General features: G+C 40.8%; 1 protein-coding gene across 1 annotated transcript in view; it reads left to right on the top strand.

Annotated features, from left to right (window-relative positions):
• The first annotated feature begins 521 nt into the window (after positions 1-521).
• AFF2 (AF4/FMR2 family member 2) overlaps positions 522-27,747 on the top strand; it is a 157,145-nt gene continuing 129,919 nt past the window's right edge. The window contains exons 1-4 of the mRNA XM_036740017.1: positions 522-548; positions 22,540-22,626; positions 25,702-25,738; positions 25,971-26,025. Coding sequence (XP_036595912.1) covers positions 22,543-22,626; positions 25,702-25,738; positions 25,971-26,025 — 176 coding nt within the window. The 5' untranslated portion in view covers positions 522-548; positions 22,540-22,542. The remainder of the gene's footprint in view (positions 549-22,539; positions 22,627-25,701; positions 25,739-25,970; positions 26,026-27,747) is intronic.

Raw genomic sequence — 27,747 nt, 5'->3', positions numbered from 1 at the left:
TAGTTCTTTATATTAATATTAGGAAATTAATTTTAAAACTTGAATGATTGAGAGCCTGGTTTGTTCATAAAACGTTCTAATATAAGACTGGCCTGACACCACAGAATAATAGACTGTCAGAGCTAGAAGGGAGCGAGAGAGATAATCAAGTCTGACTCCCTCATTTTATAGATGAGGAAAACGAGCCCTTGGAGAGCTGGAGAGACTTGCTCAGGATCACCCAGGCAGCACATAGAGAATGATTTGGGGGAGATCTGCTGTTTGAAGCCAGTTCTTCTGCCTCCTAGTCTGCGCTGCCACGGGCCCAGTGTTTTATTTATTAAATTATTAAATATATTGAATTAACACAGTTGATCATCCGAGGAGAATTGTTATTTTGTATTTCATAGAAAGGCACTGATGGCTAGCTTCACTTTCTTCAACCATTTTCCTACAGCATAAATAAGATGTAGGCAATTTTTATGGGAGTAACTAAAATGGGCTTTATTTTTTGTTTGTTTCAGATCAACCTTTCTAGCGATCCCAGCTGTGTGGAAGAAATTTTGAGGGTGAGTTTAAATTTTTATTACTGTGATTTTTTTTGTAAATAATGAAGCTTTCTACCCATTTATGAGGAGGTACACCTGCAATGCCTGGTAATAGGAGGCCACGGCTTGAGCTTGGGCTCTCTAATCTGTAGTTGGGCTAAAGTTTTTTGGATGTCCTATTAAGTACGACAACAGTATAGTGAACCCCCAGCAGTGGGGAGGTCCACCAGGCCACCACAGGAAGGGTGAACTGGCCTATGTGGAATGCAGAGCAGAGCAAAACTTTCATGCCAAATCCATAATGGGATTGGACCTGGGAGTGACTGCTACCCCTCTAGCCTGGGTGAGATTAGGATACTCAGTCTCAAAATAACAACAGCAATAGTGATAGTAATAGCAGTGATGATGAGGATGGTGGTGGTGGTGATGGTGGTGGTGGTGGTGATGATGATGATTTCTCTTTGGTTAATGTGTTCAAAGTAATTGCTGGGCTGTTCGAGCAATGTCATGCTCAGAAACTCCCATCTAGCTTCAATTCCCTTTCCGAGGATGCTTATGCCTGGCTTCCTTTCCACATCTCCTTTGTTCTTCTCTCCCATCAGTGTCTCTAATCAGGCTCCATTTTTTCATCTCCTAACAAAAGCTCATTTCCTACTTCATTCCCCATTTCCTATGGTCCCTGGTCAGAGACCAGTCTTCCACCTCTCCTTTAGGAAGCTTTCTCTGATCATCACCTTAAGTCCACTTGTTCCCTAACTCTGTACTTGTCTTAAGTGCTTATGCTTTCTACAGTTTAGATGGCTTCTAACCCTATGTGGAAATGATGTCCTACCTGTACCCTAGGAAATAACATTGAAAGGAAAACACTTAGCTCCAAACGAATCCAGTGAGTTGTGCCAGTTGGCATCAGGGAGCAAGAAACATCCTATTCTTGCATCTTAGGCTAAGGCTGTTCCTTATCTGCGTTTACCTCTTCTGTATAGTGGGGAAATCCTATTTCCTGAATGACACTCTGCATATTGTAGTGGGGCTTAAAATATTAGAATGGTTGGCATCGTGATTGTATAATGTGTCACATTTAAAGACCACTTGACAGTTTATTACAAAGCTCTTGCATATATACCAGCTCCTTTTACTTCACTGGACCTGTTCCACAGATGAGAAAATTGCTATTTGAGATTGCGTATCTTGTACAAAGTCACACTGGTAGATCCTGGTAGGCTGGAGAACAGAATACGGTACAGCGTTCTTTCTGATACACTCTTAGATTTTGGTAAGCATTACATTTATTCCTGACATATTCCTTTAGTACTTCAAAGATCTGGGATTTTGATCAGTTTGGGGACAGACCCCCTTGACTGACATAGATTAAAGCCCTTCTTGGCCTCATATTTGTAGCGGATTGTAATGATACTGAAAAATTCATCTGACTATGAACAACCTTCACACTTAGACTCTTCAGACTTAGATTGCTCCAGGCCCATACTCAGTCAGCAGTCACGTCTCAAGCACCTGCTCTGTGCCCAGTACTATATTAGGGGCTGAAGATACGAATACAAAAATGGAAAAGCCTTCAAGAACCCAGGTCCCCCTCCATACCACAGTGAGGCATTGGAGAAGAATTTTAGTGACTTTCAAAATATACTAACTGTATGTGGAGATGTGTGAAGAGTCTGTGATTTTGTCATCCTGGGAGACTGCCTGTCCCTCTCCCAGTGCAGATCACAACATGTAATTGACTTACGAAATCATAGACACATAGAGGCACACACTTGGCTAGTATGTGTCAAAGGCAAGATTTGAACCCAGGTCTTCTTGACTCCAAGTCCAGCACTAGCTGCTTGTATATATTAAATATACATACTAGAATATTGTAGTAATATAAAGTGAGTTGCCGTTCACATACTTGGATATTTTGAACAATATAGGAGAGAATATTCATGAACCAATATAAAGATATATATATGTATGCACACATACATATGTGTTTATATGTACACACACACATACTACATCTTGTTTCCCTCAGTTGGGGGCTCCTTCTATTGATGCCGATCAGCAGCTCACCTGTACCTTAGAGTCTCACAGAGTTGTCTGAGTACTGAAAGCTGAAGTGATTTCCCCAGGGTTGCACAGCTGTATGTGTCAGAGACAAGCCCGAACCCAGGTTTTCCTCACTCCATGATCAGCCCTCTAGCTACTCTATGGCGTTGCTTGTCATTCCATACATTATCACACAATTACTCTCTGGGTGTTCAAGTAAACACTTCAATTCCTCTGGGTTAGGCACTGTGTGCTGGGTGCTCTCATTTCTCTTGCTGCCACACAGCATTCTGTGGTTGGCAAGACAGCTCTTGCTGCCTGTAGATGGGGTATGGAGCTTTGATTAGGGTATATGGATTACAGATGGGCTATCCGCAGCTCCCCTCTACATCTCTAGGGCTAGAATTTGTATCTGGACATGTCACATGGGAACTCATCAATTTCCTACTACCCATAGGGTGAAGGTATTTAAACAGCAGCAGATCTTTATTAGGCAATTAATTAATTTTCTTAATGAAAGGTAGAGCTGAAAAAAGTGTTTTCAGAAAGTTACCTCAGTCTCCTATGTTTTCTCTGGGGTTCTGAGCTCAAATTAATTCCACAGGCTCATCTTAAGTCTTAAAGGCATTCTAGATACATCCCCTAAGCTCCTCCCAATTTGTCTTAATTGGCATCCTCTCCTTAAGAGGAGCCCAGAGCTAGGGACTTGCCAACATTGTCATGAAGCTTGGAGAGCTGGGGAAACATCTGTCAGTGGGGCTTTAGAATCCTAGCTATTGGAATAGCCATTCCCAGAAGCAAAATGTCATTTGTAACCCCAAAGAAAAGGCACACGTTGTCCTAATATGTTTATAAGAGTTAGCACCCCTTGGGAAAATAACAGAAGTCCTTCTGTTGTACTTGAAAGAGAATTGAAAGGATGGGCTTGTTTAAAAAATAAAGACTATAGATCCTTTAGAATTCTTGTTTTGCCAAAACCACTAATTAGCACGCCTTTTTTGACAACTCAGATGTTTAAGATTTATTTCCCACACTCAGAGTGGCAATGAGCTTACCAGTATTACAGCGCAGATTTCTGGTCTAGTTCTTAACTTTTCAAGATTTCCCAGTCATGCATATGTCCTGAACCTCTTTGCCCCCATGGCTTTGTGTCTGGGCAGATAAAGGCCATTGATCTATTGAGAAGCTGTCTCTTTGTGATTCTGCTCACTTCTGTTTCTCTTTCTCACCTCCATCTCAAATGATAAGAGTTGAGACTGGCCTAATTTTCTCTACCTACCTCATTGTTTGTGGACTTCCTACCCTTTCTTGTTTTCTGGGTGGAAGATATATCATGTGGTATCTTGGAAAGAGCAAAGACCTTAGAATTCAGATGCCATGGGTTCTGCTTCCCGTTTAATAGCAATAGGCCTATGAGCAAGTTAATCGGAACCTCAGTTTCCTTTTCTTTAAGCTGGGTGTGATAAACACAGCCATGTTTCCTTCACAGAGTTATATGAAGATCAAATGAAATAATAGTGCCAAGTGCTTTGAGATCTGTACGGTATCATACCAGCTGTTAAGGATTACAAAAGTACCTTTATTTTCCCTATGATCACTTTCACAATCATCTCTTTTTTCTTTGACAACAACGTCTTTTCCGGTACTGCACAGGAATTAAAACTGGCTAGTTCTTCTTTTAAGCCCTTCCTACAGTCTAACTTCCTCTGAACCCTCTTGTTACTTCCTCTACTTTAACCAGTTTTATCTCTATTCTCTTTATTTTCTTTTTTCCATTTAAGCTTCTATAGGTTTGATCCCGTTGCATTAAAAACCATGACAAGAAAAATCGTCATGATCCAAATTGTGCTTCTGGCTTTGGCCATTTATTTGAAGTCATTTTTTTAGACAAATCAAGAATTCCCATCCACCAAATGAACTTATCATGGAGCTCGGTGTACCTGAACTGAGCAAAAACCCTTCTTCCTTGCCATCCCTTAAACTCTGCCTAACCTTCCACTTTCCTCATATCAGAGGATTTAAAGCTGGAAGGGACCTTAAAGATCATCTAATCCAATCTCCTCATTCTGCATATGAGTAATTAAGTGACTTACCCAAGGTCACCCAGGTAGCAAGCAGCAAAGCCAGATTTGGGCCCTAGGTTCCCTGACTCCATGCCATGTGGCTCCCCATGAAAACTCCTTGCATCCGCAAGTTCTCCCAGAAAGTTTACCCAGTTGACTTTCATTTAATAGCTTCAGACCCACATTCTTAAATTAAAATAGCCATATGATGTTATTTACCACTACCAACTATCACACATCAGTTGTTTATTCACCCCTGAAAATCAGAATCAAACACCATCTTCTAGTGAAGTCTTCTCTAATTCCCTCAGCTACTAGTGCCTTGCTTCTCCCCCACCCTGTGATTGATGGCCTTGTGTTTATTTTCCCAGATGTTAAAGTAAATACAGGTTTACAGAATATGTAGGTCTTTAATGACCAGTTGTCTCATCTGGCTGGATTATAATCTTCTCGAGGGCAGGAATTGTTTCTCTTTTGTCTCAGCCCCGAATTTAGTACCTAGCAAATAGGTTAATAGATTTGTGTTGCTTAACTGCTTATTACAACCCTCCTTATCATTGAAATCTTTTTTCTTCTTCAAGGGCCAGCTTAGGTACCACCACCTGCATAAAGCCTTCCCTGATTCCCACAGCCACGCATGCTCTCTCCCTCCACTAGGATTTCCCAGATGCCACCTTGATCTTTCATCTGCTTCTTATGCATCCAACATTGTATCTTGCTTATTAGCGTATGTGACCTGACCTTCTGTAAGTTCCTCAAGAATAGGGAATTCATCATCATTGTATCTCTATTGTCTTCCATGTAGGAGGCACTTCATTAAAGTTTAATTGAAAGTCAATAGATTCTGAGATGCAAAAAGAAATGACAAGAAGAAGGGAGGAAGAGGAGGATTATAATAATGATACAGCTCCTCTAGCCATAGTTATAGCCTTAATTACATAAAAGATTCTGTGATGCTGTCATTCTGGGTAGTCCTATGAGCAAAGATCCCAAATCCTCCACATCATAGATGGTGAGTTCCATGAGGTACTCTGGCCCCTGAATCAAGCATCCTCCAGGGATGATGCCTTCTGGTGATGAGCATCTCTAAACTTAGCCAACCTGGTCCAAAAAACAACTGACACACAGTCCATCATTGGACCTGGATTGAAGCCCCTTGGAGCTTGGCAAGGCCTGTCAGAGCATGCTCCCCACTGCTCTATGGTGGAATGATCTTCAGGACCTCAGGTCCATTTTGATGCTATGATGAGAGCATTGCAGGAGGATGCCAGTGTTATAACATCACAGGACTCCTCAGCTGCTCCTGTGTCGTAATGGTAGTGTCAGTAGAAACAGTTTTCCTTACTTCCCTAGGTTTTTGCGGGTTCTGAGCTAATCATCTGTAGAAGAATTAGGAGAGGAAGAATATAAACTCTAGCACTGATGATATTGTCCAATCCCTGTTTTTTGTACACTAACATTACTTGTTTCTGAGGAAGTATTTACTTTTAAAATAACAGCAGCTATCATTTCAACCTCTTACGTAGTCAAAACTGCAGGTACATAATTGAAGTTCCATTTCTCTTATTTTTTGCTGTGGAACAGATTGTGTTTCCTAGTAAAATACCTTCAGGAGTTGATAATTTTACGATGAAACATCTGTACATGCAATTCACTGTTTACGGGGAAAACAGGAAGCTGCTAACTAAGGATTAGGAAACATGATTTGATTAACTGGGTCTGCTCACAGATTTCCTTCTGCCATATGGAATAGGTTGGTAAATATCTAGATGGCTACCTCCCTTTATTGGTTACAGTATTTCTATATTTACAACAGTCTAAGTGATAGCAATTCTACTTAATAGCTTTATCTTTTCATTTATGCTTTTAAAACATAGCAGGAGCTTATCATGTAATGACAGACCCTGTTTACTATCTTACCTGTATACTCTGTTTACTATCATCACTTTTAAAAAGTAATCAAAACACTCAGAAAAAAAGATATGTGGATCAAAGAACAAGGTTAGTCAGACACCTAAATCAGAAAAAAATTAATAAGACGGCAACTGGAATCTTACAAACCAAGTTCTCTGCAATTCACTTTAATTGGAGTCTTCTTCCTGGTGCTCACTCTAATCTAACATGGACTTGGAGCCTCCACCAGCATCCTCTGATACCTCATCTTGGCCCAGTGACCCTGGACTCTTGAAGGCTACACTAGTCAATCACAAACTTTTCAATGTCCTACCTAACTGGAAAACTTTCAAACATGGGCCTAGAGATGGACTCTGTGTCTGTTGTTTGAGGACTAACCTAGTTTAGGGCAGAGCAGTTCATATCCAGCTTGGCCACAGTGCACGACATGTGCAGACAGTATCCTAAATTACTGAGGGATCATGATTTGTGACTATGGATAGAGTGCTCACAATAATGAAATGAGAGCTCCTTGAGGTTCTGAAGAGTAGAGTTAACTTAGATGGAAACAGTAATAGAGTACTTGATCCCAGAAACATAATAATTCTAAATATATCTTTAATTATCATTAACTCTGCTGGAGTCATGTGTAAACTAATTAAATGGCCATACCCTCTATTATTCTGATGGCATTGGAAACTAGACATTTGTCAGCAGGTGAGACCACCCCTTGCCTGGTTTCTTCTCATGCTGTTTCAAAGTACTAATGGATTTATTATGCAGTAGTCATATATAAGAGCATGCCATGAAGCACCGTGAGCTTAGAAGGGAGCTAGTCTGTTATTTGCTTCCTCATAATTGGTTTGTCTATTCTAAAACACAAATTTACCATTAAAAAATGTAGAATTTAATTACACTGACTATTATCGTATAGCGGAAGTAGGGTTTAACTTTTCTAAGCTCTACAGGTCCTTATCCCTACTATCACTTACACCAATGAGTCAGGTGCCCGGAAGGCTGTTGGTTACATCTCTCCCTCAAGATTCTAGGGGGTACCCCTGAAAAGTTATGAGGGTTTTGGCAAATGCCATTGGCTTGGGCCCACTTTCCAGTGTGCTCTTCCCAATGTCAGTCATTAGTGATTAGTGCCACAAATTCATTTAACCAATTACAGAGGGCTATTTCCTGAGAACATATAGCAAACATCCCTCCCTCAATTCCTGGGAGCACACTTCCCCAAACTTAAAGCAGTTTCTACAAAACATTGGCCCTACCAACCCCACTGCAGAATGTGGTGTAGCCAATGGATGCCACATCAAGCAGGTTGCTGGGACTTTGACCCTTACAGAGATTGGTTGTCTGGAGGCTCTGGCATGGCTTCTCATCCCTGGACCTCTGGTGGCTTGCTCTTCCAACCTTTTGAAGCTCAAAAGGTCAAAGCCTATTCCACGTCATCTCCAGTACTCCATCTAGAACATGAAAGACCAGTAGGGACAGAACCACAGGACAGCCATGTGCTCCTAGTTTCACGTCGACCCTGGTGGGAAAAGTAGACAAATGGTGCTTACTCTCTTTCCTTATCCATGGGTTTATGGCAATCCTTCACTCTGCACTTGAATGCAGGAAAGATGAATGAGCTGCCCTTGTGGAAATCTTTTCTATGCATTCTTACTTCTAGCTCATAAAGATAATCAAAAAGTCCATCCTCCCTACGTGGTAAGGGGGATCTGCAACAGTCAGAGGATAATTGGCCATGCTCTGAAGTGGTGTGTAGAGTCTTCCCTTCAACATGCCCTGAAGCAGGTTCGCCAAACATCAATGTGCTCCTGGAACTGGGCCTCATTAGCTGGTCCCTTGTTACACTGGTGAATTTATTCATTGAGAATTAAGACATATTTGGGGCTTGTAAAGCAGTTTAAACATCTTCATGTGGAATATGAGGCTTTATAGTGAATTTGAAAGTAAATAATGAGCTTCCTGACCCAGTGAATCCTGTGAACCTGTCTAACGTGGGAACGTGTCAGAGAAGATGTGGCAGCAAGTCAGGGAGGAGATGGTGTCAAAGAAAAGTAATTTAGCAGCCCCAGGAAGGAGGGAGAATATCCTCTTCTAAGTAGCTGAGTAAAGAGATGAATCCCTTTATGTCTTAGATATGCTATAAAAATAACTATGGTTTTCATAAACCTGCTGTTTTCTGTGAAGATGGTGATTTATTATTTCTATTGAACTGAATGAATGAGTCTACAAATGTAAACCACATATAAAATTGTATACATGTTTTCAGCACGTTGAGTGTAGAGAATGCTGAAACCTGTGCCAGCTTTCTGGAAGATGCACAGGGTTTCTTTGAAAGTCATAATCATTTTCAGCTGATTTTCTGTGAACACAAAATGGGGTAGGGAAAAGGAAGTAGCAAAATGTTAGAGAAGGTCAATCTGGCTTTTTGCCCATTGTGCATCCCCCCCAACCCCTATCTACACAGACACAGACACACACACACACACACACACACATAGACAGAGACATGCACACACATACGGATGCAGGTATGCACACACATGTGCGCACACACATACACAAACACGCACACACATACAGACACATGTGTACACGCACACACACGCACACGCACACACGCACACACACACACACTCACACTCACACATACCCCTTTGTTTCTCCAAATAAATAAGCCCTTGAGCAGACATAGTTGACACTAGGTTATCAGGATAAAGTGAAATAGATAGTGGAACTTCCACTTGGGGAAGGCTGTGGTGGGTTACCACAAAAGAAAAACAGTTTTCTGACATGTTTCCAGATTTGGCCTTAAGAATAATAACTACAATTTCTGTAGCACTTTGAGATAAACTTTTCCAAACCTGAAGGGCCCTTAGAAATCATCTAGTCCAATAACTCCATTAGTTGAGATTTAAGGAAAATTAAGGAACAGGACTTTTGACAAAAGTTACATGGTAATCAAATGAGCATTTGGACTCCCTTAAGAGTTGATGAAGATGGCTACATTATCAGATCATCTTAAATATAAATAGCTAAGTAATGCTTGAGAAAAAGCGAATGCCTTTAGTACCTTAATTTAGGTTTGGAATGAAGAACAAGCTAGGAGAAAAATCCATCTGGGACTTTGTTTCATTTTTCATCCACACTTATAAAGCAGCCCATTCAGCAACCCAAGTGAACCAGTAATAGTAGTCAGTGTAGTGCCCCCCTGAGAGCTACCCCGCCCGCCCCCAAACTTCTCACTTATTGCTTGGGCTCCCCCAGGAACACAACTGCTACTGTGAGTTCGAAGAGTTATCTATGGGTCTGTACTTCAAAAGCTATACCTCAGAAGTCCCTGCTGGTATCCCTAGTGGTCAATAGAAACAATTAGCACTGTGCCAAAGCACTTACTAAGTTAGCATAGCTAAAACGGAAGCTATGAAACATTCTTTCCATAAACTCTCCCACAAATACCCAAGTTATACTTCCTGTACTTCAGGGTCCCAAAGTCCTTTACATTTTTGCCACCTTGGGTCCAGTGTCTTTGCTGAATGGCTCATTCACCCTGGCTCCCTGCTTTTCTCAGTGGGCTAGTTCTCCCTTTATTCCATAGTTGGCTCTCTTCTATGCTGCCTGTGGGGCTGCTTCCTTTCTGGAATCCTAGTCATCTCTATGTCTGTGTAATCATAGAGAGTATATGTTTGCTCCTTGATACATATATTTCAACTGTGCCTCAGACCATCTCAAATTCTTCCCCACTGGATACAGTGTCTCTTACTGGGCAAATACTGCACGACACCTTGGTAAATGTACATGGAAGATGTAAAGAACATTTCCTCCCTCCTATTGCCCCATGATCAAGTTCCATGGGGTCACCTCTACAAAGTTATACCTGCCTCAAACTTCTTGAACTTTCAAATTATTCATCTGTCTCCGCGACTTGTCACTTTTAGCTTTTTAAAGACCTCGAGGGACATGGCCACTCTTCAAGCAACCAATGGCCAGCCACTGTTTTAATTCATTCAGGGAACTCATACTTCATATAGAGATGACACTGCATCTTTGCATTTGCTTAGCATATTAATAACTAGTTATTTTTATTGTCTGCCCATTACTTTTTGTAATTACGTCAGTGAGCTGGGGGGGAGGGGAATCAAAGACCTCTTCCCACTATATTAGAATGAGGAAACAGTCTGGAGCTATAAAACCGGATGGAACCCTAGTCTCTATTGACTCGGGGAAATGTACACTGTAATACATCAACAAAAGAAAAGCAAAACATAAAACACTGTACACACACTGCTTAGAACTTCATAACACCTTGTGTACTTCTGTGTGTACATTGAGGAAGATCAGGAAGAAATATGGAGCAATATTGTTCAGTCATGTTCCAGTTGCATCCAACTCTCTTTGAGCCCATTTGGTTTTTTTTTTTATAAATTTCTTTATTTATTTTTAGTTTACCACACACGGTTCTACATAGTTTTGAGTTCCAGTTTTTCTCCCCTCCCTCCCCCCTCCCTCCCCAAGACGGCATGGAGTCTCATATAACTGTCATGTATAACTTCGCATTGAATTAATTTATGCTCTAGTCAAGTCGTGGAGAAGAATTTTGACCAATGGAATGAATCATGAGAAAGAAGAAACAGAACCAAAAAAAAAAAAAAAACAAACCCAAAAACAAAAACAAAAGAGAAGCAAAAAAGGCGAGCATGTAGTGTGCCTCAGTCTGTATTCAAACTTCGCAGTTCTTTGTCTCGATGAAGATAGCATTCTCCATCGTGAGTCCCCTGGAGTTGTCCTTGCCCCTTAGGTTGCTGAGAAAAGCGCAGTATGTCAGGGTTGGTCCTCACGGAATCCATATATCTGTGGCTGTGCACAAAGTTCTCCTGGCTCTGCTCCGCTCACTCAGCATTATGTCGTGTAGGTTTTTCCAGGTTGTTATGAAGTCTGCATCATCCCCATTTCTTATGGCACAATAGTATTCCATCACCTTCATATACCACAGCTTGTTCAGCCATTCCCCAATTGATGGGCATCCCTTTGCTTTCCAATTCTTGGCTACCACAAAGAGAGCCGCTATAAATATTTTTGTACATATGGGTCCCTTTCCCTCTTGTGTGATTTGTTTGGGATACAACCCTAGAAGTGGTATTGCTGGGTCAAAGGGTATGAACATTTCTATAGCCCTTTGGGCATAGTTCCAAACTGCTCTCCAAAATTGAGGAAGATCAGGAAGAAATATGGAGCAATATTGTTCAGTCATGTTCCAGTTGCATCCAACTCTCTTTGAGCCCATTTGGGTTTTTTTTGGCAGAGATACTGTAGGGGTTTGCCATTTCTTTTCCAGCTCATTTTACAGACGAGGAAACTGAGGCAAACAGGGTTAAGCGACTTGCTCAGGGTCCCACAACTCGTAGTGTCTGAGGCCAGATTTGAACTCAGGTCCTTCTGACTCCATGCCTAGAGCTCTATCCGCTGCACCACCTAGCTGCCCTTGGAAGGATGTAAATAGTGCTTAAGATTCATTAGGACCTTCCTAAAAGATATAGTTGCTTAACTTCACAATAAGTCAAAAGAAAAAAATAACAGTGCTCCTTGTATGCTCTTTTAACTCCATTATACCAAGAGCCTCTATTAATAGACAGGCAGAAAGTCAGGGTGGTTGACTTGGAATCTGAGAAACCTGGACTCACCCTCCCTCTCACAGTAGCTGTGAGAACCTGGGCGAGTCGCTTCACCTCCCTGAGCTTCAGTTTTCCTCACCTCGAAAATGCTTTTGTGAGACTTAAAATACCACAGAATGGGGGTTGTTATTCTCATCTGACACTTCAGAAATCTCCTTTAAAAAGTTCATTTGGTTGGCTTGGCTGCTGTTGGGCTTATATTGAGTTGCTATCGTAATATTTGAATTGTGGTTTTGATGTGTCTTAAGCTTTGCTGAAGACTGCACAAAACTCAATGCTGAGTATCTAGGCAGTCGAGATAACATTGAAAAAGCTGTTCTCCCTTATTCATGCTGCTCAGCTCCTGGACTGGACTGTTTGGCAAGGCCTGGAAATCTGGGCTCTCCTGATCATATAACAGCTCCATTTTAAAGAGCCAGAGTAAATTCTGTGAGCAAGAGCTTTCAGGGCGATCTATCTCAGGCCCTGGTACAGATTCTCAACCAGGACCATTTGCGTAAATGACATCAATCATTTAATCATTGCTTTTTCTGTTACTATCAGTGCAGGCAATTTACCTGTGTCATAGGAGACCTCGGAAAGAGCATTTTGATAGGCAGGGGTATTCAAGTAGATGATCTATTTGAGAGTACTTTGCTATAGGAATGGAAAATATCCTAATTGCTTCATTGTGTAGTTCTCTGAATATTGTTGTAACACGATTTTGAATGCCAGTTTTTCACACTGCCAATTATGGGGATATTATTAAATAGCACCACAGAGTCCATATTTAATATCAATCCTCTTATTGTTGTCAGTTGGCATGTTCGTTTCAAACAAGACAGTGACTGATGAGAGCTTGGCCATATGTCACTTACTGTAACAGAGGGAATGAGAAGATCCCAATCACACAAATGAATAGAAATGTTCTCATTTTGTCTGTTTCCCATGCTTACACCATCTTTGTCATAAGAAAAGAATTTCTTTTAGATGTCTTCTTTTACCTTCATTATAGTCTCCAGTGTGAGTTATTGTCGACTCTTAATGCCTGATATGCTATATCTGCTTGTTCCCATTAGAGGCTCCCAACAAAGGTTGTAACAAAACCAGAAAATTACACAAAAGTGATCCATTTGCCAGATTAAAATGGCACCAAGAAGATATTCATCTAACTCTCCCATGACAAGATTCTATTTAGAGAAGGGAGAAAATGTCCTGATAAAGCAAGAACCTAGCCCATCTTAAACTAAAGAGGATGGAAATTGTATGAATGAGTTTTTTTCTTTCTGGTTGTTTTCTCATTAGTGTGTTTCTGGCTTCCTTATCCTAAAGTGTGATGGGAGAAGTCAGAATATCAGGAGTAAAGTTACATGGAGAGAACCTGCCTTGAGTGAGATCCACTCAGCTGCTCAAGCCCTTGGCCTCTTCGTTATGTCTTATTAGCTCATGAGCACTCTGGCCCAGGTTTATAGGCTTGAGTTATTGGAATAAGGACCTGAGCATGAACTTGGGGCTATGAACCAGCTCTCCCTAGACTTGAGAGATTATACTTTGTTATGGCTTTTGGTAGATATATGTCATAGATTGGTTTCTTCCTTTAGTACTGAAATTAGCATAAACCTTATTGGAATGTATCATTTCTTCTTAAGGCCCACTCTGATCTGGTTCATCCATCTCATAGCCTATTCCGTTATGACCTTGGGAATCCTGTTCGATTATATATTTTTAAAAATCCAATAGCTTCAGATTTTAAAATCAAATTTCCCCAGAACATATAATTTCCCTTGCAATACTCTCCACTGGGGAACACATCTCTCTGACTCACAAGGCAGGAGGATAGAGATGGGCACAATCCTTGTTCCCCACTGCTACTTTGAGACCATACCAATATCACATTCCCTCAGTGAGTCAAGTTGAATCAAATCAAGACACATTTATCAGGCATTTACTATGTGCCAAAAACTGTGCTGAGCACCGGAGGGAGTCCAAGGAAAGGCAAAACAGTCTTTGCCCTCAAGAGCTCACATTCTAATGGAGGAGCCAACATGTAAATAGGTACGTACCAGCTATATATGGAGCAAACAGAAAGTAATCTGTGAGTAGTTAGAGGTGCCAGGAAAGGCTTCCTACAGAAGCTGAGTCTCGAAGAAAGCCATGGAAATTGGAAGACCAAGGTGATGGGGCATAGCATTCCAGATAAGGCACTGATATCAGAGATGGAGTGTCATGTCTGAGGTATGCTGGTGTGGCTGGATTATAGACTATGTGAAGGGGAGAAAAGTATAAGAATACTGGAAATGTAGGAAGGGCACAGGTGAGGAAGAACTTAATGCCAAACAGAGGAGTTTATATTTCATTTTGGAGTATATCTTAGCCTTGTTTCCTTAGAAATATCATTGCCATTATAGGAAAACAAAGGTGTCTAAGAGATGATATACCTTTAACACGACACAATGTACTTGTTTGCTTTTTTTAATGTTTTGATCATTGAATTTCACTATAATTGGTTTCCTTTGTAATCCAATGTATTTCATTTTATGCATTGGAAAACAGTATTTTATCCATGGATTTGAGCAGACTGCCAACGGAGTCCATGGTACAAAAAAAGATTGAGACCTCCTGCTCTATTAGTGTCTAAACCAAAGCCCACCCATTCCTCTGTTCCTCCCTCTTGGCCAGGCTGATGATTCTGCCAGGCCTTCCTAGGATATAAGTGTGGAAATGTAAAGTACGGCACTTAGCAAGGAAATATATGGAAATGTATCCAGTTCAGCAGAGGGCCAGCATCACTGAGGTATTATCAAGAGAAGACTGCTAGGGAATTGCTGCCTTTTTGCATGCATTTTTTTTCCTGGAGTAGCTCGCTGGAGAGGGAAGGGAAAAAGAGATATATTTAGAAATGACAATAATCAATAAAAACAATGAAAAGTAACTAAAATTCATTGACAACTGTGTTAGGAGGTTCACCTTCATAGATCATGTCAGTCTGTTTCCCTGTAACTTTGAGCCATTGGTCGTGTCCTCGGGCCAAATACTGAACAAATCCACTGCCCCTTTCCTTTGATGACTTTCCAGGTATTTGAAGACTTAACCTTATCTCTCTTTAATCCTATTTTCCTTCCAAAGATAAATATCTCCAGTTAATTTACCCATAATCATCTTCATCAGCATCATCACTATCACTGGCATTTATTTATTGCTTTAAAGCAAGAGTTGGGAACCTGTGGCCTGGAGGCCACATGTGGCTCTCTAGGTCCTCAAGTGCAGCCCTTTGACTGAATCCAAACTTCAGAGAACAAATCCCCCTAATAAAAGGATTTGTTCTGTAAAACTTGGACTCAGCCAAAAGCCCTAACCCGAGGACCTAGCAGGCCACGTGTGGCCTTGAGGCCGCAGGTTCCCCACTCCACTTTAAAGTTTGCAAAGTAATTTCCACACTTTATCTCTTTTGAACCTCAAGACCCCTGTAAGGTAGCTATTATGGGTAATATTATCTCCATTTTGCAGAGGGAGAAACTAAGGCTGAGAAAAGTGAAATATTAGAGGCAACATTTGAAACCCTATGTACTCTGTTCTACTAATTCATAGACATGGTTTCTATTCTGCTTCCTGATTGACTTGATCATGCTGATGTAAACCTACTACACAGATTTTTTTTAGTTACATGCTCAATTCATTGATCTGCTGTTTCTCTCTTTAATTGATGAATGTATTTAGAGATATAAAGTTTCTTCTAAATACTGTTTGGGCTGCATCCCCCATATTCTGATATGTTGCCTCATTGTTGTCATTCACCTCAACAAAATTAGTGATAGTTTCTATGATTTGTTCTTTGGCCCATCAATCCCTTAAGATCAGAATGTAGTCTGGTATGCTTCCTGTATCTTTGTGGAGATGTAATGGAGGGAAAGAGCTGTGCTTCTTTCTACTCTACCAGCTTGACTCTGCCTCCAGACCTAAGCTGGCATTTATTAAGTGCTTACTCTGTGTCAGGCATTGGGCTAAGCACTGAGAATACAACTACAAGTAGAAAGGCAGCCCCTGCTTCCAAGCAGCTTACATTCTGATGGGGAAAGACGGTGCATAAAAAGAAGCTGAAAAGTGTGCTGGGAGGGAGGTGAGACAAAGGTATCCTACACAAGGGCTTGGTAGAGAAAGTCCAGAGTGCAATGCCTCTTTTAACTTGTGGCTCCTAGTACTAGACACAATGTTCAGTCATGTTCAGCCCAGCACCAACTAAAGTGAGACAACATACCATCTCAGCCACTTCTCCCATTCTCTGTTATCTACAAAATGTCACATTCTCCTTCCAAGTCATCAAGAAAAATGTGGAGCAAGACAGGGCCATAGATGAAAGCTTGCACTGTGGCACCAAACACTTGCTTTGAGGTTGACATTTATCCACAAAACACCCTTAAAACACTGTGTTGGGCCTGCCTGCTGTCTTCCAGGCCAGGGTTTTCCATCTTTTCTACAGGGAGAACATGAGAGACTTTGGCAGAAACCATGCTAAAATCAAGTATTCTCTAACCACACCATTCTCCTGATATATTAGTGGGGTTAGTTAGGTCTGGCTCATCGTTAGCAAACCTAGAACTCTGGTTAGCTTGGGTTTCACAAATCATCTGTATATCATTCCAGTCTAGAATTAAAAAAAAAATAGAAATTGGAGTAATCAACATTGCCTTTAGAGTTCCACAGCACATTTGTCTTGGGAATTTCACAGAAACCTAGCTCTACTCACCTTGAAAAGCTATGTGCTTCAAAGAGAAATTAATACACAGCTAGGCTAATGCACCTTAGTTCAGTTACAGCCTCAATGACAGTGGGAACAGTTCTTCTGACTCCCAGTATGCATCTCCCTATTAGTCCATGGGTAGGTAAGCCACAGATTTTTACAACATTAAGTTTTATTTATACCCTTTGCATTTATACCAGTCATTTTGGGTTGTATTCTATCCCTACCTCCATCTCCTTCCCAGTGAATGAGCCCTTTTCCTTTGTAATAAAGAAAAACATTTAAGCCAAACCAACCCAAATAAATAATACGATAATACATGGCAGTATGTGCAACATTCGGACATGTAGCCACCTATCTCTCTAACAAAAAGAGTGTACAGGGCCAATGTTGATCATTGTAATTACTCTGAGGTCAGCTTTGTTTTTACATTCTTTTTATCTACATTATTGTAGAATTTGTGTACATTGTTTTCCTGGGTCTGCGTACTTCACGCTGTGTCATTTCAAAACACTCCAAACCATGTTTCTATAAACTTTTTGTATTTATTAGCTCTTATCATACAGTAATGTTTCATGACATTCATATAAAACATAGTTTGTTCAGCTATTTCCCAGTTGTCAGGTACCTACTTACTTTATTTCCAGTTCTTTGTTACCACACAAAGGTACTTAGCATAGTGTCTGGCATATAGTAGAGATACTATTATCCTTTTCTTTCATAGGCTTACAGAATTTATTTATTTTTACTTTTATCAAGCATAAGCATTTGTTTTCTTTCCTTCTCACTTCTTGCTCCCTCCACTGGAAAGAGAAAAGAAGAAAAACAAAAGCCTTGTAACAAATATGCATAGTCAACAGATTCCCATATTGTCCAAGTCTAAAAGTATGTATCTCATTCTGCGTATTTAGGCCATCACTTCTCTACCAAGAGATTAATAGCATTCTTCATCATTGGTCCTTTCGAATCATGGTTGGTCATTAGACAGTTTTTTTTTTATAATATTGCTGTTATATTATAAAGGGTGATTCTGGTTCTGCTAACTTCAACTTGCATTGGTTCATACAAGTCTTGCCAGGTTTCTCTGAAATCATCCATTTCATATCTTATAGTACAATTGTATTCCGTCACATTCATATACCATACTTTGTTCAGCCATTCCTCAACTGATGAGAACACCCTTCATTTTTGGTTCTTTGCCACCACAAAAAAGCTTCTCTAAATATTTTTAGGACTTGTGGGTCCTTTTCTTCTTTTTTAGATCTCTTTGGTGTATAGGCCTAGAAGTGGTATTGCTGAATCAAAGAGTACTCCCAGTTGTATAACTCCAAGGGCATAATTCCAAATGGATTTCCAGAATGGCTAGACCAATTCATAGCAACAAGGCATCAGTGGGCCTGTTTTTCCCACTTGTGATCCTGTTATCCTGTGAACACACACACACACACATACACAGAGGAATCTGTCCCTCAGGATGCTGGGCCTTCCCAAGCAATCTCCTTTTCTGTTGCAAAGTCCCATCCAACTTCATCTCTTTCATCATTGACTTCCTTGTTTTGTATCTGTAGTATCAAATAAATATTGATAAAATATAAACATACGTACTTTTGACTAGCACTCTACAAAGTCTACAGTAATTAAGGTCAAGCATACAGTAACTTAGGAGCAGAGCTCAGAATTCAAACCAAGCCTCCTGTCTAATGCCTAATATCTAATGTCAGTTGAGTTGCCTGGCCTATGCACTAACCTCCCCAAAGTGAGGCTCACTGACAGCCACAGCATAGAGATTTCATTGGGGATGAGGCAGAGTGCTAATTGGAGACATATAGGATATATAATTTGCACGAGCAGTTATCACATGACATTAATGTAGGTCTCCATGCTTATTACACTTATTGTTAGCAATTATGTAAAGTGCTTTGATGCTTGAGAAACTTGTTCCTCACCAAATAATGAAAAATGACTAATAAAGTATGGAAGGCTCTAACCATTAGCATCGAGATTGGCTTTTCTTCTTTAATCATGGTCCATCCTTCTTCAGAGCAGAGCCAGAAGAGGATTTCCACTTCCTCTGACTTCCAGAGGAAATGCCAGACCATTCTCCAGCTGCCCTAGAGTGTTAAGATGCTCTGGAAACCCGTAAAATGAGAATTCGTGCCTGGGCAACAGGTGTCCCCAAGTTTAAAAGTGAAAACTCTTGGCATTGAGCTCTGAATTATGCTAAATAAATGGCAGTACTTCTCTGTATTAAAGGGACAGGGGCTGGGCCTGTCATTTCACTGGTATTGGGAACTCCAAGAACCCTCCACATTCGAATACAAGACTGAGATTCATTTAATTGTAAGTGGCAATAAACAGAGAAGGGAGGGGCATATGTATTATTAGCTTTCTGTATTGGGGCATATTATACAATGTGATGATATAAAACTCTCATTCATTTGAGGAAAGGAAAGAATTTGTGAAGACTCTATGCTAATAGTGTCCTTTCCAGTGTCTTACATTCCTTCTAATTCCATCTTAGTTTATCATGCTTGGGCTCATGGGTCTAGGCTTGTCATTTGAAGACATTATAATTTAAAAAAAAGATATAGAGACTTAAATGAAGCTTAAAATGTATTCCTCACATACAATTTGGCCAGCAAAACATCCCAATCCTGTGGTAAGGCAATGTTTTCAGCTTTTGCTACTGTGTAAGTGATGGAATTTCCTTCATTCTTTCAGCATGCTATGGTTCTACTGAATTAAAAAAAGAGCGAGTGGAGCATATTACATAAACATTAATTATTTTAACAGCATCTTCATGGTCCCAAGGAGGAAACATGCCTTCTATATTCATAGCTTACTATTTCAATTCAGCAAACATATATATTTAGGCATATATACCTACTGTGTGCCAGGTACTAAGAACGCAAAGATGAAAAATGTAACAGTCCCTAACCTCCAGAAGCTTACGTTTTACTGGGGGATGGGGTGAAGACAAACAAAAGGAATAGAGATTAAGAAAATAGAGTGTAATATGCATAGAGACCCCATATTTGGAGTGGTTGAGAATAGTTCCAGCTGGGAGGAACAAAGAGGCATCTTAGGGCCCCTTCACTGGCCTGAGAGAAAAAGAAAATTTTTCACAGAAGTCAATTAAGTGGGAGTACATTACAGGCATGAGGATCAGAAGATGGTGCTCAGAGACAGGAGAACGAAGGATCAGACCAGGAAGCAGCCCATAGTCTAGTTGGCATGGAGGGGAGTGATGTGAAATGAGATAGTGGAGGGCATCGAATGCCAGGTTAGCACTTTATGTTATCCCCTAGTTAATAGAGGGCACCTAGAGCTTTTTGAGCAGTGAAGTGCTTCTTACTTCATGAAGTCTCCCCTCATCTGTTAGTTGCTACTTGGCTCACCCTTTTCACATTATCTTGTATCATTTTTTTCAGTCCTGTCTGACTCTTTCTGACCCCATTTGGGGTTTTCTTGGCAAAGATAGTGGCGTGGCTTGCCATTTCCTTCTCCAGCTCATTTTACAGATGAGGAAACTGAGGCAAACAGGGTGAAGTGACTTGCCCAGGGTCACCCAGCTAGTAAGTGTCTGAGGCCAGATTTGAACTCAGGAAGATGATTCTTCTTGACTCCAGGCCCAGCGCTTTCTCTACTGTGTCACTGAGCTGCCTCATTTTGGAATAGCATAGGTGAAATTGAATACTTGGCAATCTGTGCAAATGATTATTAGTATTGAATTGGTAGAGTGACAGTGAGTTGTTTTGCTTTATCTCTTTTCATTGTAACTCTTCACATATTAAAGAATTATTTGAAATCTGTAGAAATAGAAGGAAATGTATGTAATAAAGTTACAACCAGAAAGTACTTAATTTTGCTCTGCAGAAAATTCAGTTATTCAGGAAGTAAACAAATAAACAAATAACATTTAAAAACTAAAGGGATCCTCACAAATGTCACCTCCTCCCTCCACCGCCAAACAAACAAATAATTCTCTTTATCCTTCTCATGGGGATTTTTGGCTTCTAGCAATTGTAGAGCAAAGGATTTCCTGAATAAGCCTGTGTATGTAACCTCATTCTTTCTCCATGTTCCTGTCTTCTCTCTGTTGATCTCGTGAAGAATGCCTAGTGTAGAGTCAGAAGACATGAGTTCCAATCATGTCTCTGACACTTGCCGTGTGTTCTCGAGGCCTCAGTTTCCTCACCTTGTACTAAGGCATCTCACAGGGAGGCCTTCAGTACTCCAGCATGGAGACTTTTCCTTATTGTTATATGACAAAATTAGATTTACTTTGAGACTTGAGAAAACCTGTTAGTATCATTGTTACGCCTTCCAGAGGAAGGACTTTCCTGGTGGGACATGTACCTTCAGGGATAAGAAGATCTGCTTTTCATATCTGCCCAGATGCAGGCCTAGTTTATAGGGATAAGTACATTGCTCTGTGTGCTTAGACTCAAGAATGAGTGCAGTGCCTTCCTTTCTAAGAGAGTTTTCAAAGCCCAAGTATATCATTAACAACACCAAAGAGGAGGTGTGTGTGTGCGTGTGCACGGGCACACGTGTGTGCACGCACACTTTTTCTTTGAGATTAGAGTTTACAGATATACACACAGGTGGTAGCAGGGTGGGCAGAATGAACAACAGTTCATCAACAGGTGTGTTATCTCATCATTTTGGATACTGTCCAAGGTACTGATATCAATCCATCCCTTCCTGTCTGGTGTGACTCTTAAGCACATCCTCTCTTAAATTTTCCATTAGATGAGGGCAGGAACAAAGGAAAGGCTCCAGTATTCTGGAGGCCATCTTTTCGGTCTTAACATTCAAAGAGTACCAGTGCAGGACTGTATCTGTCCATCTGTTACTCCTCACTCTCACTCCATGACTTACCTCCTTTGACCACTCATAAATCTCTTTTTTGATATTCTTTCTAGTGCTTTTTATGCTAAGTGATCTTTGGAGATATGCCCCTGCCTTCCTGCATGGCTCTCCATTGCCCTTTAAGTGACCTCACCATTTCGACTCTTTGCAAAACATCACATTCCCCAATTGCCAGCATGGTTCTGTAGCATGGGCTTTTGTTTCCAGGAGAAGGGTAGAGTCATAGATGGTACAGTTTCCCAAATTCCATTCAGCCTGTTCTCTTCCATTCATTTCTAAGCAGTTCTTCCTCCTGTGTTATCTGATATTTATCTTTTTTTCTGAACAGTAATAATTGCTAGCATTTATATAGTGTCGTAAGGTTTGCAAAGTGCTTTGCCGATATTAACTCATGTTATTCTTACAACAACCCAAGGCAGTTGTCTATTATCCTGTTTTGCAAATGAAGAAACTAAGTCAGAGGATTTAAGTGATTTACCCAATGTCACATAACTACTAAGTGTCTGAGGCCACATTTGAACTTGGGTCATCCTGACTCTAGGCTCAACATTTTATCCCTTTATCTACTATGCCGCCTAGCTGACTGGAGAACATGATGCAGCAATCTGTGTGTGTGCGCACGCATGTGTGTGTGTTCATGTGTATGTGTATGCACGCACGTGTGTACGTATGTGTCTGGGGGAGACGTTACGAGTGTGATCTGAACCTGCGATTGCTTTCTCCCCCCACATTAGGAGATGACTTACACCTGGCCTCCTCCTCTTACTGCAATTCAAACTCCAGGAAAAGCAGAACAGAGTAAATTTTCCAACTCAGGCAAGGTCAGTGGTTTTGTTATTCTTTTCCTTTTTTTTTCTTTCTCATTATATTTTTAAATTTTAGAATTTAATTTGTTCTTATAACTCCATGAAAACTAGATTCTCTAGTCCAGTGATATCAGACTCAAATAGAAATCCACACATAAAGATCCCTCTGGGCCACACGTTGACTTTGTTTTAAATGATCATATTACCTGTGTTTTATTTTATTTTTCTTTATTTTGTTAAGTATTTCCCAGCTACATTTTAATCAGGACATTGCACGCTCAAGCGTGACCATGGATTTGACACCCCTGCTTTAGTGCACTAGGGTTGGTACTAATAATAGTAACTGAGGTGAGGGAAAGGACTAGGGACTGAACTTATAATTTCATTTCTCCTTCTACCAAAGTGAATCTGTGCTGTCTCTGCAACGTTTATAGTCCTTAGAGAGTTGCCTAAAGTAATGGGAGGTTAAGCGACTTGCCCAGGATCATGCGGCAGGCCTCGTATCCAGGCCCTTTGGCTTCAAGGTCGGTTCTCTATTCACTCTCCCATGTGGCCTCTCCTAAATGGAAATAATCACTTAGGAGGAATTAGCATGGATCAATTTACTACCTGTATCTCCTCTGAGTCATCTGCTCAAAATCAAAAACCAATTTCATTTTTAGTGGATACTTGTTACCACTTCCCAAAACTCTGGTTCAGATGCAGTATCCTTCTAAACCACCTACATCTCCTCTCCCATCAAGCCATGCAGGTATCTCTCCATTGACCAAACAAACATTCTTTGAGTGTTTATTGGATACAAAGCTCTCTACTAAGGAAAATAAATTTTGGATAAGGCTTGGCTACTGCCCTTATAGAGCTTACAACAAACAATATGCTAATATACAAATAATGATGGCTATTATATACAGAATCACATGGCAAATGTGATTTTTAAAAACGTGGTTAAAAAAGACAATTTCAAAAGCCAAGGATTCTACGCGGTCCAAGATGGAAAAGGTCCATGCTGACTAGAGCAGGAATCCATAAAGGCTTCATGGAGGAGGTAGCACTTGAGATGGCTTTGAAAGTCTGGATGGGAATTGATCAGGTTGGGGGTGAGGTGACAGCATTCCAGATGGGAGCAGTGTGAGCACAGAAGGCATTGAGATCATATGGAACATGTAATATTGAACAATGCTGGGAAAGGAAAGTGGCACTACATTTTAAACGGTCTTCGGTAGAAGCCACTGGAGACTTTTTAGGCAGATTACTATGTGTAAGAAAGATTGTTCTGACAGCACCACGAAAGCCACTTTAGACAGATGGGAAAGGGTGGATGGCAGTTGACCTCTAACAGGTCTAGTGCACTAGTCTGGGTGTCCAGGGCGTATACTAGGGTGGAATCCATAGGAACAGAAAGATGGAGGCAATTGATATGCATGTTGTGGAAGTGGAATTGATCAGAACTCATTGCATTAGGAGTTTTGTTGTTGTTGAGTCGTTTCAGTCACATACAACTCTTCATGATTCCATTTGGAATTTTGTTGGCATAGATCCTGGGGTGGTTTGCCATTTCCTTCTCCAGCTCATTTTACAGGTGAGGAAACTGAGGCAAAGTGGGTCAAGCAACTTGCTAGTAGATGTGTGAGGTCAGATTTGACCTGAGGAAGAGGAGTCTTCCTGACTCCAAACCTGGCACTCTATGAACTGTGCCACCTAGCTTCCCTACATTAGGAGAAGGAAGAGTAAGAGATAACTTTATGCATCCCCCTCCTTTCCCCTGCTGCCCCACATCTCCACTGAGATAGTGAAATTAAAAGGAGAGTCAGATTTATTTAGAATCAGGAGTGGCAAAATAGTCACTTGTGTTATAGTTTAACAAATAGCATTGGCTGGGCTGAAACTCCTGCAGGCAGAAGTCCAACCTGAACAGGCCATAGGCCTATCTTTGCGGCTGGATCAACACATGTAGCCAGTGCACGATGACCAGTGTATACCCATATCCTCTGCCCCATGGCCCTGCCTTTCTCTTTCTGCTTAGCTCACTGCTCATTAGTTTCATCACTAAAGGGATAGAGGAAGAAATGGAAGTGAAGCCTTTCCTCTAAGGTGCTGCTAGTGTCTCTGCTGCTTTCTCATCACGCACTGTTTTCAGCTGGGCTGCACATTTTTTTTTAGGTCTTGCGTACGAATCTCAGTTTCTGCATTTACAAATGTATGCATTATTGAAATGGAACTGTATAAAAAATGCTCAAGGATCAGCCCGAGTTTGTCTTTTCTGCCAGTTCTATGGGATGGCAAATCTGTGAAATCATTGATCTATGGCCACGACAAAGGTAAAAAGGTCCCAGCGTGGTGCTAAAAAGGGCCTTAGAGTTCATCTGGTCCAACTCCTTTATTTTACAGAGGAAGAAATTTCAGTCCAGGGAGGGGAAGAGCCTTGTCTATGTTTAGTGGCTTTCATCAGGGTGTTAATTAACACTGAGATCTGGGCCCTTTTGCTTGTGCCTTGCTTACCTACATATTTACCTCCTTAATTATTCCAACCATGAGGATAAAGACTATGAGTACTATCAATAATAATAATTGGCATTTCTTTAGCACTGTAAGTTTTGCAAAGTCTGCTGCAAATCTTATCTCATTTGATCCTCTCAACAATCCTGGGAGGTAAGTGCCATCATTATCCCCATTTTACAGATGAGAAAACTGAGGCAGAGCAAGGTCAAGTGAGTTTCCACTGTCAGTATCTATGGTTGGATTTGAACACAGGTATGCTTGACTCCAAGGCTGGCACCCTATCCACTGAGCTACCAACTGTTCCTTCTGTAAGAATATTCTAATAGCCATCAGGACAACTCTAAGGGCTCAGATTGATTTAGACTACAATTCAGTACTGATTGCTGATTGCCATAAAGGCACAGAGGAGCCTGTAATGAATGAATTATTATCCGTCACAATAGAAGTATAAGCAGGACTCTTGTTAATGGAGTGGCTAATAATGATTTCCCTTTTAACAGCATCAGTCAAACCTTAAATAGCAGTACCAACACATTTTATTTTTCTGTATTGTTTAATTAACGCTCGTATTTTCTATATTCTTTATTGTAGGACCTCCAACTTTCGACCTCAGGATACAGTGCACAAAGTAGGTTTCCTTTTTTCTTAGTCCCCCTTCCCCCCCCCCCACCCCCGCCCAAAGCTGGGATGAGAAATTAAGCCTCCTGGGATACCTCAGATCAATTCCTTTTTAAATTATACATTCTCTAATCTGGAATGCTGTAGAGCTAAACAGAATTGGGTAGGCTGAAATTTGGGGGCCCTGTTAGATTTGGCCGTTTGAAATTATGAGATGGTCATTCTTTTGTTCTTTGTTTCAGAGTGGAGTGACCCAGACATCAAAGTATTAACCAAACCACCTATGTCACAGAAGTCGTAAGTACCCTTGCTCTTTAAGCGTACTATGTTAGAAAGCTATTTTAATGTAATTTAAGGTAATTGTAGACCTGTAGTAGCAGCTTCATCTTGTTCCCCTCCATTGTCGATGAGGAAGTGTGTACCTCTGCTCATTGGAACATTGTTCCTCTTCAGGAATAAAATGTGTGCTCCTTTCAGAGACAGGTAAGGAGGAAGGGTAACAGTAATTGAAATCCCCAACCCTTCCAGGCTGAATCACTCCCTAGGATACCAGGGCAACTGGTGTTGTTACACAGTTGCACGGAACAGTGGCACTGGTTGTTCTGCTACAAGTTTATACTTTTCAGCTGGTTGTATGGGTCTCATATAGACGTAACCAGAAACTTTACTCCATATAACATGCAACAAAAAACCAAAACCTAAACAGTGACCAGAACCGTCCATGGAAAAGAAGGCCCCACTTCCATACCACCAGACACCGAGGTCATCATGGTCAGTGCTAAATGTATGGCAGGATTACAAAGGCAGAAAGCTTTACAGCTCAAAGACAAGGGCCAGATTAGGCATGCCAGGGCTCAAAAGCAAACATTAGAGTACACCTAAGGTAACATAGTTAACCAGCAACCTTACTGTTTGTGACTCTTTTAGCAACTGTATATTAAAGGCCAACAAAAAATGGAGAATGATGGAACAAAAGAGTGACACCATACTGGAATTCAGAAACTTCTTTGCGCAGCTCCCTTCAAACTAGCTGCATTTCTCATTCATGTTAGGATTGTCCAAGTGGTGTGGAGGAAAAAGAAAAAAATCATATTTAGCCCTGTGGTATATATGGTGTAGCATCCATTTTCCTAAAGCCCTTCCAAGGAATTGTTTTTCTCATGATGGTCTACTTTCCTAAAAAGAAAAGAGCAAAGTTCCCTTTTCAGTGTGAGCTACTGGCAGATGTATGATAATTTCCACAAAAAACTAGTTGGTGCCATATGTAAAGTGGCTACGCTTGATCTAAATGGTTATTGGAAATGACTCTCAAAGGAACCAAGACAATGAGCCCTGGAATTCCATTCCCAAGGTCAAATTCCAGTGCTATTACCAAGCAGGCCAGATGCTAAGCCCAAAAGTTTTGGCCAGTCCTGGCCCCACTGCCTGTCTCAAATTTGGTTTTCTAATCTAGACTGTGCCTTTGCGTTGGAATCTCCAACCCTACGGATAGAGTTCCAGTTCTAATTAATTAGGCCAGTTCCTCCCACATTTACTAGTTTCAGAAGGATAATGGGAGAGGCAGCCTGGGATAGTGGAAGAGACATTAGATTTGGAATTGGCGACCTGGGTTCAAAGCCCAGCTTTTCTACCCTTTCTCTATGTGACCATGAACTTGTTCTTCCTGCGCCTCTGTTTCCTTAACTGTAAAAGGAGGAGGTTGGACTGGTTGACCTCTGAGGTCCCTCCAGCTCTAAATCAATACTGTGATTTCACAAGTCCATGGCAAATGTACCCAGAGAAATATAATGTCAGTATTGGGGGTTAGATTTTTTTTTAATTTAAACTTGGACCTCCCCGCAAGAGGATTTAGTTTAATCTACTTGCTTCTGCATTCCAGAATTCTACTCATTGATAGGAAATGTCATTGTCTTCTTTAAAATGGGCTCCATGTAATGGCTGGTGACCTCCCTCTCACGTAAGAAAAAAAAATTCTCTTTTTATGAGGGTTTGATCACATGGAACTATGGAAGTCATTGA

The sequence above is a fragment of the Trichosurus vulpecula genome, chromosome X (assembly GCF_011100635.1).
Source record: "Trichosurus vulpecula isolate mTriVul1 chromosome X, mTriVul1.pri, whole genome shotgun sequence".
Lineage (NCBI taxonomy): Eukaryota > Metazoa > Chordata > Mammalia > Diprotodontia > Phalangeridae > Trichosurus > Trichosurus vulpecula.
The sequence above is the reverse complement of the archived record's forward strand: the minus strand, read 5'-3'. Positions and strand labels throughout refer to the sequence as shown.